Source organism: Entelurus aequoreus, linkage group LG06, assembly GCF_033978785.1.
Source record: "Entelurus aequoreus isolate RoL-2023_Sb linkage group LG06, RoL_Eaeq_v1.1, whole genome shotgun sequence".
Lineage (NCBI taxonomy): Eukaryota > Metazoa > Chordata > Actinopteri > Syngnathiformes > Syngnathidae > Entelurus > Entelurus aequoreus.
In genome coordinates this window covers 83,844,225-83,857,126 of record NC_084736.1, presented here as the reverse complement: position 1 = coordinate 83,857,126, position 12,902 = coordinate 83,844,225, and the positions used below count along the sequence as shown (strand labels likewise).

Below are 12,902 nucleotides of genomic sequence, written 5' to 3'. Positions count from 1 at the left end.
TAATACAAGTATGTTCTATGATTTGTGCTGATATTGAAATCTGATTATCATTGGTATCAGCCAATACTCTTCTTTGGCAGCTTAGTCACAGATGACCATGCTAATTTATAGGGATGTCCGATAATATCGGCCTGCCGATATTATCGGCCGATAAATGCGTTAAAATGTAATATCGGAAATTATCGGTATCGTTTTTTTTTATTATCTGTATCGTTTTTTTATTTATTTTTTTATTTTTTATTTTTTATTTATTAAATCAACATAAAAAACACAAGATACACTTACAATTAGTGCACCAACCCAAAAAACCTCCCTCCCCCCATTTCTTTCTGTTATCAATATTCTGCTTCCTACATTATATATCAATATATATCAATACAGTCTGCAAGGGATACAGTCCGTAAGCACACATGATTGTGCGTGCTGCTGCTCCACTAACAGTACTAACCTTTAACACTTCATTTTACTCATTTTCATTAATTACTAGTTTCTATGTAACTGTTTTTATATTGTTTTACTTTCTTTTGTATTCAAGAAAATGTTTTTAATTTAGTTATCTTATTATTATTTTTTTTTTAAAAAGTACCTTATCTTCACCATACCTGGTTGTCCAAATTAGGCATAATAATGTGTAGGGATGATGTTTGATAAGAAATTATCGAGTTCGAGCCTATTATGGAATCCTCTTATCGAACCGATTCCTTATCGATTCTCTTATGGAGTCCAGATAGGTTGTTGTATATGGAAAAAAAAACACAATATTTGGTTTAACAAAAGCTCACTTTTATTATATAATAAAAAAATAAAATCTAATAAATAAATAAATATTGACTGTTACCCACCTAAAAAAATAAAATAAAATAAATAAATATTGACTGTTGTTACCCAAAGTATATTAAGTGGGATTTTTCAGAGAAACAAATATATACAGTAACACAAAAACAAGCTGTCTCTGTGATCACTACAGGTGTATAAATAATAATATAGTGTTAAATAAAATCAGTCCCTTGGGCACAAAAGTGAAAATAATACAGCTTTCGAAAAAGTGCACTTCTGCTGCTATTGGAACATAACTGTTTGTTATGATGCTTTGACATTTTTGCACTTTATTTCTTTATTGAAAGAAAATTCTATGAAGAGAAAAGTTCTTTGCAAATGTGGTTACAATGCTAAAAAATGAAAAGTTAAAGCTAAAAAAAGAAATACACTTTATTGAGTTAACATTATTTATTTATGGGGGAAAAATGTTATGAGCTAGAGAATATAACAACTACACTACCCAGCATGCAACGGGAGTTACGAGCATGCGCGGTAGCCCCGAAAAGTGTTGCATGTTGCCACGCTGTGAAAGTAAACGTCAAGAACTCAGCCAACACGCCTCGTCTGCATTATTTATAATTAGACAAACAACACATCTACAGAGTGATTTTGTAACGTTTACAAGGAAAAAAAAACAAAAGTTGAAAAAGGGAGATATGTTGTATATATATGTATGTGCTGCAGTGTTGTATATATATGTATGTGCTGCAGTGTTGTATATATATGTATGTGCTGTATGTGCTGCGGTGTTGTATATATATGTATGTGCTGCAGTGTTGTATATATATGTATGTGCTGCAGTGTTGTATATATATGTATGTGCTGCAGTGTTGTATATATATGTATGTGCTGCGGTTGTTTTAAGAAGGTTGCGACAGCTGCCGTAAAGGAGGTGCGTTGCTAGCCTGGTTGCTATGTTTCCGGTTGGTGGTAAAAGTGTTGGTCATGTGTTTTACCCTGCTCAAATCTCTCAGTAAAGTTATTCGATGGATTATAGCTTTTGTTTTGAACTTTATTACACCTTGGAGCGCTTTTTCCCGTCCATTGTTTTCCTGCTTTCGCTATCTGCGCCTAATGACTGAGCTACATGACGTCATTTATTGTGATGTCACACGGAGCTTTTCTGGTCGGGACTGGATTCGAATAAAGAATCAACTCTTTTCCTTTATTATAGTGGTCTCGATAACGGGTACCGGTTCTCAAAAAGAGATTCGAGTCTGAGGACTCGGTTCTTTTCTTATCAAACAACCGGGAAAACCGGTATCATCCCTAGACGTAACAAAGTCTTTATTAAGTTTACCGCTCAACTCTCGCACTAATTGGTAGGCAGACAAGTATATCTTCTTCTAGTCCAGTATCAAAATAGAGCAGAAAAGAGACGGCAGATCAACTGGTCTAAAAGGGGGTGTATTTAAAGGCTAGAGTATACAAATGAGTTTTAAGATGGGACTTAAATGCTTCTACTGAGGTAGCATCTCTAACTGTTACTGCTAGAACATTCCATAGTACTGGAGCACCAATAGAAAACGCTCTATAGCCCGCAGACTGTTTTGGGGCTCTGGGAATCACTAATAAGCCAGAGTTCTTTGACCGCAGATTTGTTGCCGGGACATATGGTACAATGCAATCAGCAAGATAGTCTGGAGCTAGACCGTGTAGTATTTTATACGTGTGCTTAGTAAAGTTTAAGAAGTGCAGATGTAACCGTGTAGTAACAGAAAGTAGACTGCTATTAACAAGTAGATGAATACAAGTCCAGAGACAGGATAAACTGCTATTAACAAGTAGATGAATACAAGTCCAGAGACAGGATAATATAACAACTGTTTGTGTGACAGCATTGTCACAGGCAGCACACCAGGAGGGATTCATAATGTGGTGGTGAACACACCTGTAATATCAGTATATGATCGATACTAGAATGATCATATCGATATTTTTATTTAGTCAAAAATAATTGTTTATTGTTTTGGTTGATGTTTACAAATTCAGAGAATAAGTCCTTAGACACAGGAGGATTAGTGGACAAAATTATCCATCCATTTTTCTACCGCTTGTGCCTTTCGGGGCCGCGGGGGGTGCTGCAGCCTATCCCAGCTGCATTCGGGCGGAAGGCAGGGTACACCCTGGACAAGTCACCACCTCAAAATGATTTGAATGAGTTATTGATCATAGTTTTTGGTTTTGTTTAGTTACTGTGTACTATTGACTTTGTTTTGATCAAATACAATAATAAAGTACATAAAACGTACAGTTAATACATACCGTATTTTTCGGAGTATAAGTCGCTCCGGAGTATAAGTCGCACCGGCCGAAAATGCGTAATAAAGAAGGGAAAAAACATATATAAGTCACATTTTTGGGGGAAATGTATTTGATAAAAGCCAACACCAAGAATAGACATTTGAAAGGCAATTTAAAATGTCTAGAGCAGGGGTCAGCAACCTTTTTGAAACCAGGAGCTACTTCTTGGGTAGTGATTAATGCGAAGGGTTACCAGTTTGATACACACTTAAATACATTGCCAGAAATAGCCAATTTGCTCAATTTACCTTTAACTCTATGTTATTATTAATAATTAATGATATTTACACTTAATTGAACGGTTTAAAAGAGGAGAAAACACGAAAAAAATGACAATTAAATTTTGAAACATAGTTTATCTTCAAATTTGACTCTTTAAAATTCAAAATTCAACCGAAAAAAAGAAGAGAAAAACTAGCTAATTCGAATCTTTTTGAAAAAATTTAAAAAAAGAATTTATGGAACATCATTAGTAATTTTTCCTGATTAAGATTAATTTTAGAATTTTGATGACATGTTTTAAATAGGTTAAAATCCAATCTACACTTTGTTAGAATATACAACAAATTGGACCAAGCTATATTTCTAACAAAGACAAATCCTTATTTCTTCTAGATTTTCCAGAACAAAAATTTTAAAAGAAATTCAAAAGACTTTGAAATAAGATTTAAATTTGATTCTACAGATTTTCTAGATTTGCCAGAATAATTTTTTTGAATTTTAATCATAATAAGTTTGAAGAAATATTTCACAAATATTCTTCGTCGAAAAAACAGAAGCTAAAATGAAGAATTAAATTAAAATGTATTTATTATTCTTTACATCAAAAAAAAAATGTTTACTTGAACATTGATTTAAATTGTCAGGAAAGAAGAGGAAGGAATTTAAAAGGTAAAAAGGTATATGTATATATAAAAAGGTATATGTATATATAAAAATCCTAAAATCATTTTTAAGGTTGTATTTTTTCTCTAAAATTGTCTTTCTGAAAGTTATAAGAAGCAAAGTAAAAAAATTAATGAATTTATTTAAACAATTGAAGACCAAGTCTTTAAAATATTTTCTTGGATTTTCAAATTCTATTTGAGTTTTGTCTCTCTTAGAATTTAAAAATGTCGGGCAAAGCGAGACCCGCTTGCTAGTAAATAAATACAATTTAAAAAATAGAGGCAGCTCACTGGTAAGTGCTGCTATTTGAGCTATTTTTAGAACAGGCCAGCGGGCTACTCATCTGGTCCTTACGGGCTACCTGGTGCCCGCGGGCACCGTGTTGGTGACCCCTGGTCTAAAGAATCGTGAACAACAGGCTGAATAAGTGTACGTTATATGAGGCATAAATAACCAACTGGTATGTTAACGTCACATATTATGGTAAGAGTCATTCAAATAACTATAACATATAGAACATGCTATACGTTTACCAAACAATCTGTCACTCCTAATCGCTAAATCCCATGAAATCTTATACGTCTAGTCTCTTACGTCAATGACATCAATAATATTATTGGATATTTTACGCTAATGTGTTAATCATTTCACACATAAGTCGCTCCTGAGTATAAGTCGCACCCCCGGCCAAACTATGAAAAAAACTGCGACTTATAGTCCGAAAAATACAGTACATACATTGGTATTGGTATGGGCCAATCTCACTCGTGGATGTTTGATATCGGAATGGTCAGCATAAATCCAAGCTGGGAACATCCCTGATTGTATTCCTGCTATTATTTGTCCCTGTGTTATCAGCACACTCAGGAGACTATTGTACTATCCCTGTGTTATCAGCACTATCCTCACTCTCAGGAGACTATTGTGTTATCAGCACTATCCTCACTCTCAGGAGACTATTGTGTTATCAGCACTATCCTCACTCTCAGGAGACTATTGTGTTATCAGCACTATCCTCACTTTCAGGAGACTATTGTGTTATCAGCACTATCCTCACTCTCAGGAGACTATTGTGTTATCAGCACTATCCTCACTCTCAGGAGACTATTGTGTTCCCCTGACAGAGGAGAGGAGTGAAGGGAAGATGGATGAAGTGGACTCCAAGGAGCAGACTCCAGCAGCAGAAGTTGGTGTTCAGCCGCAGAGGGTGGCCTTGTTTCCTGGGGTGGACCCCCTGGCTTTACAGGTCAGTGTTGAACTAAGAAGGTCCAACTACACTCCATGAACCATGGCTCCTTCAAAATGTATTTCACCTCTGTGGCTAGGTCCAGTTAAAGAAGAGGAGTGACTCCGACAGTCACACTAATGCACCCTCTCCTTCCCTAATCTCCCGCTCACCTAAATCACCTTTCCTTCCTCGGGCTGCCCGTGTACTGCCCCCCGCTGGTGGGAAAGAAAATGGGTAAGTGAAACTAAACATTTTCTTACACAAGGTGTGTTAAAAGTTCCAGGACTTGTGTTGCAAGAGATTTATGTTTCCAATCCAAACTTTTAACATTTCCCCTTGGAAGTAATCCCCCTGGAGTCTAACGCACTTTACCTGTCTTCTCTACCACGACGTCATGGCCATCTTGATGTCTGTAAAACTGTCAGGTTCAAACACTGATGACATCTATTAAACAAGACAAGAGGCAAAGAATCAAACAGAGCCAGGATTAAATTTGGACTCAATATTGAGGAGAAAACATGTCGACCTGTAACCTCTTACAGTGTCACCCACGCTTCTTTATTTGACTTTATCCCCCCCACCTGACCACAGCTACATCCAGAGGGAAGTGGGTCGTAAACAGCGTTGCCTTTGGTTACCGAACAGTTCATAAGGAGTTCCATAAAATAGTTCAAAGAGAGTTCGTAAAATACTTCAAAAAGAGTTCGTCTGGAAATTGGGCAGATCCTGCCATCTGTCCGCTTTGAAGTCACAGTGGAGTTTTACGAGCCTTCCTCCCTGTAGGCCCCAAAGACGGCTCCCGTCCCCCTGCCAGGAACTCAATGTAATACAAAGCTTTTGTGATCATTTACAAACAATTAATTCTAACAAAAACAGGTCCCCATTAATAAGGAATCTCATCTTTTTGATAAATGTCTTTCAATTCGGACTGCAAAATAGATAAGGCATTCAAACTTAGTTTACTTGATATTATTTAGTACAAAAAGCCAAAGTTCTTTCCTTTTAAAATGAAATTCTACACCAGCTGAACTTAAATATCTGGGGCCGTACTTATCAAGCTTCTTAGAATTACTCCTAAGAAGTCTGCTAAGAGTTGACTTAAGAGTAAATAAATTCTTGGCTGAAAGCTGCACTTAAAAGTTAGTTATCAAGCGTCTTACTCACACTTTCAGCGAAGTGTAGGACTGAATCTTAAGTGTCACACTCAGAGCTGAATTACGACATTACTATGTGCCGTAAACGCAATTTTAGGTGACGTCATTTCTGTGTCCATAGAAATGACCAATCACGGAAGGGAATCCGTTGTCTAAGAATAAAGAAATATCTTGGAAATATTTAAGTGGACAATGGGAGTGTATATTTTGACAATAAACTACAAAATAATACAAAACAAACTAGTCCCCGCCGGCACTCACGCTACCGCTCCCTCTCTTCTCTCGCCCACACACTCACTGACGTCACTCACCTCACGGCCACACACATACGCTACTGTCATAACATTTTCTTTCCAATTCATTAATTAGGCAACTAATTTGAAACTGGTGTGGGTGGCTCTATATATACTAGCCCACTGCAGACACATGCAGGAATCAACAAGGAATCGAAAAGTATTAAATCTGTGACAAAAATAATACCCGCTCTGTCTAAACGATACCGTTTGATCAGCTGCTCGTCATCAAAAAAACAAAACATTGTTCCGTTCCCTGAACGTTCGCGCACGTCTCTCTCGCCTCAGTGGCATCCCCTGCTGGCAACTCCTAACCACTTAAGACACCTCTGAAGGTCTCTTAAATATGGTGGAGAGTAGGAGTGATTCTTAGACTTAAGAACGTTGATAAAAAGCTTTTATTCTTAAGTTTGAGAGTAGGACTAAATTTCGCAAATTCTCAGGACTTAAGTGTAAAATGGCACTCTAAGAAGCTTGATAAGTACGGCCCCTGATTGTCACTTTAACTTCTGATTCCAAAGCGAGTTGTCCATCAGTTTGTTGGTAATGGTAATCAGCAGAGGTGGGACCAAGTCATTGTTTGGCAAGCCATAAGTAAGTCTCAAGTCTTTGCCCTCAAGTATCGAGTCAAGTCCCGAGTCAAGTCCAAAGTCAAGACTGGAAAGTCTCAAGTCAAGTCCCAAGTCCTGCATTTTGAGTTTCAAGTCCTTTTAACCACAGACTAATATATTTACACAGATTGTGTATGCTTTTAGAACGCTGTATTTATTTATTAAAACAAGTGCATTTGAAATTGCAGGAAAAAAATAGTGCTGACATTGCACTTCATAATAGCACAATTAACCAATCATTTTAAACATTTAACTCATTCCTTTACAGAATAAACAAGTGCAACTGTACTAGTTTGAACAAAAGTGTTAACATTGTATTTCCATGGCATATTGCATTGTAACTAGTTCCACTGCACTTTCTATCCTGTTCTTACCTCATTGATCTCACCTCATACTGGATGTGTGTTGATGTGTTCGTAAACAGTCTTAGGCCTTTTCTGAAACACCTTGCAAGCTGCCGGTTTCATGCATGAACTCTCATTCCTTTTAGTGAGGAGGAATCGCCCAAGTGGTTGAAAGAACTTAAGTCCAAGAAGCGCTTGAGTCAATATGAGAACGAGAACTAAGTAAGCCGAGCTGAGAGAATGCTATTTTGCTTGCTCGTTGTCCATTTTGACACTTTTCTCTCCCCTCAGGGTTGCCTTTCCAGATGGACCCGTCAGAAACCGAGGCCTTAATATTCGACTCAGAGAGTAGGAGGGTGGAATCTGCTGCTGATGTATATATTTATTTCTCATTCCTTTTGCTTCTCTTACTGTCTGGGTTGATCATCATGCATGGTGCCTTTTTTTTAATTTTATATAGAAGATCTATGATAGAACAACAGTATAAAAACACATCCAGCTCTTTCATGTACATCTGCACAAGGAGGGAACACTTTGATAGGGACCAGAAGAGGTGGGCCTCGGGGGGGTGAGATAATGAAATTCCCATCGGGGGGGGGGGTGAGAGATAATGGAATTCCCATCAAGATGCACATCAGGAAGTGGGTAAGTTGAGGGACCACTGCACAATGGACAGCATGCTGTATAGAGCCCGACAGTGCAATGGAAAATGTTGATAGTTTTCTTACTTGACCAATGTGTGGGTGGTCGCATGTTGTCAATAATGGCAACCACACGAACGTGGCCATGTGACAATATATCATGTGTGTGGTCACATGTGTTGTCAATGTTGGCAACCACACAAACGTAGCCACGTGACAATACTTCAATGATGGCAACCACACGAGCGTGGCCATGTGACAATACTTCAATGATGGCAACCACACGAGCGTGGCCACGTGACAATACTTCAATGATGGCAACCACACGAGCGTGGCCATGTGACAATACATCAGACACTCCTTTGGAAGCTGCTGACGACATTATTAGTTGGGATGTATATCATGTAAGTAATCATCAGATGTTATATTTTCTATGTTTTCACTATGATAAAGAGATAGTTTTGGGGAGAAAATATGTAATTGGTGTTTAAATGTCTATTTTTCTTTGTGGGACTTTAGGCCAGGTGACTTTGCATCATCAAACACTCCTTCACAGCACAAATATGACAAGACTGAGCATGTCACGGCCCTACTTTTGGCATCCATAAAAAGCCATACAGCACCTTATTGTCGTCACTCACTCTGGCAACGTGAACTCCTCGCCCAAACGTCGATAATTGCTGCTTTGCTCAAAGTGACCTGCCCAGAGTCAGGGGTATGATTTTTGACTGACACGACTCCATTGTTAAATAAATGACTCCATCACCGCTTCTCTTCCGCACTTGGTCGCTTGATGCACGACAGCACTGATCCCTCTTTTTGGTCTTGTCGCCTAAAAATGAGAATGTTCATACAAAGCATTTGAATGTCTGGCTTGTCTTTGTTTTTTGTTTTTGTTTTTTTTTTGCTTTGTACTAAACATGTTTAACACAAATTTGAGGGTTTAATTTTTTTTATGGCTTTTTTTTTTTCTTCCTTTTTTTATTTCACTGTGTTGTTCTGGCCAGTGTCCTAAAGTCAATCAATTCTTAATAAAAAAAAAATGTATTTGACTTGCACTACAGTGTCTTTCTGGTGTTGTATGCAGGGGTTCTTAACCTTTTTGACCTCAGGCCCAACTGTTCCAATACAGAGGGTCCTGGGGCCCACTTCAAATGTTAACACTGAATTAGTCACCTTGCTCTTGATTTGAATCATATTCAACAATTATAGCTAACATACTTATGGTTTACAACCTTGTCAAATGATATCAAACCATGTGTTTATCACAAAGATAATCATTTAACACATAAACCTCAGGCTGAATAAAAAAATGAGTACTTGCCAAATATACTGCATAAGAATGGACTCATAAATAACTGACAAAACTCATTTGCAATACATACAATTGTGTTGTGCTAAAATAACATACATTTATAATTGATGTTTTTTAACTAAACGGTCAATAAAATTAAAGTGCACATTAATATACAGCATCACCAATTTAGTCATGTTTGTGCCTAAAAAACTTCTCTCTGTTTAAAGTGGTCCAAATCAGATTTTTTTTAAATTTTATAATTTTTTCCCAGTTGTTTAGACTGCAAGTAAAATGTGATTTGTATTTTTGATCAGTCTCTGGTGTAATCGTGCATGTGGCCTCAACGTCGCTTCCATGCACGTCGATCAAGTTAAACAAACGAAGTTGACCGGCAGGAAGTCGCTACTAGTACAAAATAAAAGTCGTCACACCCTAAAAATGTGTATTTTTTTACATGAAAGTACATTTAAAGTAATATGTGTATATCTATATTATATTTGAGAGGGTTTTAATGTTTTAATTGCTGTTAAGTAAAGGAGACACAGACATCAGCGTGGCTCTGAGGGACCTTTATTTTTCAACTAAAATGCGCCACAACGGCACTTCCGGTCTTTCAACAATTGCTATTTCTTCGGATTGATTGAGACTTTTATTAGTAGATTGCATAGTACAGTACATATTCCGTACAATTGACCACTAAATGGTAACACCACAATACGTTTTTCAACTTTAGGTCCACTTTAATCAATTGATGGTAAAAGCTATACACGCACCTGCCGAAACCCGGGATCGAACCAGGGACCTTTAGATCTTCAGTCTAACGCTCTCCCAACTGAGCTATTTCGGCGTGTATGTGAGGCAGAATCAAAATATATATTCATGTGTTACATATAGACTGTTATTTGCACACTATTGACGAGTGATGCACCGAAAATGTGGTCGTATTAAATAGAAAGCGAAACCGGATGTTGTGATGAAATATTCATTACCGGCGACAGCTTTTTTTCCGGCGCACACGAATGACGTCGCTCGCCCAAAGATGACGACAAAATTACATTCAGGTCGCAGCGCGTTTAAACTGAAGTCACATTTGAAAAGATGAGATTCAAAATAGGATTCAGGACTAATTCCTGATGTGAGCTGAATCTGATGGCAAAAGATCAGGTTTGGAGTGTTTTTACTGGGAAAAACAAATCAGATTTGGTGTGCAGTGGGAACTATGACTATGTTTACACTGCAGGTCAAAGTGGCCCAAATCAGGTGACATAGTTTTACTTTCAAGTGGTCAGTTCAGATTTTTTTATTAGATACATTTTTTTCCCCAGCTAACTGTTTAGACTGCAAATAAAATGTGATTTTTATCAGACTCCAGTGTAAACGCGCGCAGGCCCCAATGTGACGTCACTTGCATGGACACTTGGATAAAGTGAAAACCAAAGGAAGTTGACCAGGAGGAAGTCGCTACTACTACAAAATAAAATAAAAGTCAAAACACGTTAAAAATGAGTGTTTTTTACGTGAAAGTAAATGCAAGTAATATAATGTGTGAATGGATGTGTATAGTGTAATATATTTGGGAGGGTTCTAATCTTTTTATGGCTGTTGAGTAGAGGGGACACTATGGGACCTTTATTTTTCAACTCACATGTAAGCAAATGCGCCACAGCGTCACTTCCGGTCCTTCAAACATTTGCTATTTCAACAGTTTAAGTACAACATTTCTCAACCAGCTGTTGCAAGGAATTTAGGGATTTCACCATCTACGCTCCGTAATATCATCAAAAGGTTCAGAGAATCTGGAGAAATCACTGCAGGTAAGCCATGATGTTACACACCTTCGATCCCTCAGGCGGTACTGCATCAAAAACCGACTTCCGTGTGTAAAGGATATCACCACATGGGCTCAGGAACACTTCAGAAAAAACACTGTCAGTAACTACAGTTGGTCGCTACATCTGTAAGTGCAAGTTTAAACTCTACTATGCAAAGCCAAAGCCATTTATCAACAACACCCAGATGCAGGGTAATAACTAGTGAGGAAGTAGGATGCAGGGTAATAACTAGTGAGGAAGCAGGATGCAGGGTAATAACTAGTGAGGAAGTAGGATGCAGGGCAATAAGTAGTGAGGAAGTAGGATGCAGGGCAATAACTAGTGAGGAAGTAGGATGCAGGGTAATAACTAGTGAGGAAGTAGGATGCAGGGTAATAACTAGTGAGGAAGTAGGATGCAGGGCAATAACTAGTGAGGAAGTAGGATGCAGGGCAATAACTAGTGAGGAAGTAGGATGCAGGGTAATAACTAGTGAGGAAGTAGGATGCAGGGCAATAACTAGTGAGGAAGTAGGATGCAGGGTAATAACTAGTGAGGAAGTAGGATGCAGGGCAATAAGTAGTGAGGAAGTAGGATGCAGGGCAATAACTAGTGAGGAAGTAGGATGCAGGGTAATAACTAGTGAGGAAGTAGGATGCAGGGTAATAACTAGTGAGGAAGTAGGATGCAGGGCAATAACTAGTGAGGAAGTAGGATGCAGGGCAATAACTAGTGAGGAAGTAGGATGCAGGGTAATAACTAGTGAGGAAGTAGGATGCAGGGCAATAACTAGTGAGGAAGTAGGATGCAGGGTAATAACTAGTGAGGAAGTAGGATGCAGGGCAATAACTAGTGAGGAAGTAGGATGCAGGTTAATAACTAGTGAGGAAGTAGGATGCAGGGCAATAACTAGTGAGGAAGTAGGATGCAGGGTAATAACTAGTGAGGAAGTAGGATGCAGGGCAATAACTAGTGAGGAAGTAGGATGCAGGGTAATAACTAGTGAGGAAGTAGGATGCAGGGTAATAACTAGTGAGGAAGTAGGATGCAGGGCAATAACTAGTGAGGAAGTAGGATGCAGGGTAATAACTAGTGAGGAAGTAGGATGCAGGGTAATAACTAGTGAGGAAGTAGGATGCAGGGTAATAATTAGTGAGGAAGTAGGATGCAGGGCAATAACTAGTGAGGAAGTAGGATGCAGGGTAATAACTAGTGAGGAAGTAGGATGCAGGGTAATAACTAGTGAGGAAGTAGGATGCAGGGTAATAACTAGTGAGGAAGTAGGATGCAGGGCAATAACTAGTGAGGAAGTAGGATGCAGGGCAATAACTAGTGAGGAAGTAGGATGCAGGGTAATAACTAGTGAGGAAGTAGGATGCAGGGCAATAACTAGTGAGGAAGTAGGATGCAGGGTAATAACTAGTGAGGAAGTAGGATGCAGGGTAATAACTAGTGAGGAAGTAGGATGCAGGGCAATAACTAGTGAGGAAGTAGGATGCAGGGCAATAACTA

The 12,902-nt window shown here is 38.3% G+C and overlaps 1 protein-coding gene, 1 long non-coding RNA gene and 1 other non-coding gene across 5 annotated transcripts in view; 2 read left to right on the top strand and 1 right to left on the bottom strand.

Moving 5' to 3' along the window:
* si:ch73-138n13.1 (calponin homology domain-containing protein DDB_G0272472) overlaps window positions 1–8,218 on the top strand; it is a 69,805-nt gene extending 61,587 nt beyond the window's left edge. For all 3 annotated transcript variants that reach the window (XM_062051673.1, XM_062051672.1, XM_062051674.1), the window contains 4 exons: window positions 5,136–5,257; window positions 5,337–5,473; window positions 7,788–7,863; window positions 7,933–8,218. In XM_062051673.1, coding sequence (XP_061907657.1) covers window positions 5,136–5,257; window positions 5,337–5,473; window positions 7,788–7,863 — 335 coding nt within the window. In that variant the 3' untranslated portion in view covers window positions 7,933–8,218. The remainder of the gene's footprint in view (window positions 1–5,135; window positions 5,258–5,336; window positions 5,474–7,787; window positions 7,864–7,932) is intronic.
* A 25-nt stretch (window positions 8,219–8,243) lies between these two features.
* On the top strand, window positions 8,244–9,343 carry LOC133652675 (uncharacterized). Its single transcript, XR_009826607.1, has 2 exons — window positions 8,244–8,686; window positions 8,802–9,343. It is a non-coding gene; the product is annotated as an uncharacterized LOC133652675 (long non-coding RNA).
* A 1,010-nt stretch (window positions 9,344–10,353) lies between these two features.
* trnaf-gaa (transfer RNA phenylalanine (anticodon GAA)) lies at window positions 10,354–10,426 on the bottom strand. Its single transcript has one exon. It is a non-coding gene; the product is annotated as a tRNA-Phe (tRNA).
* Between the last annotated feature and the right edge of the window lie 2,476 nt (window positions 10,427–12,902).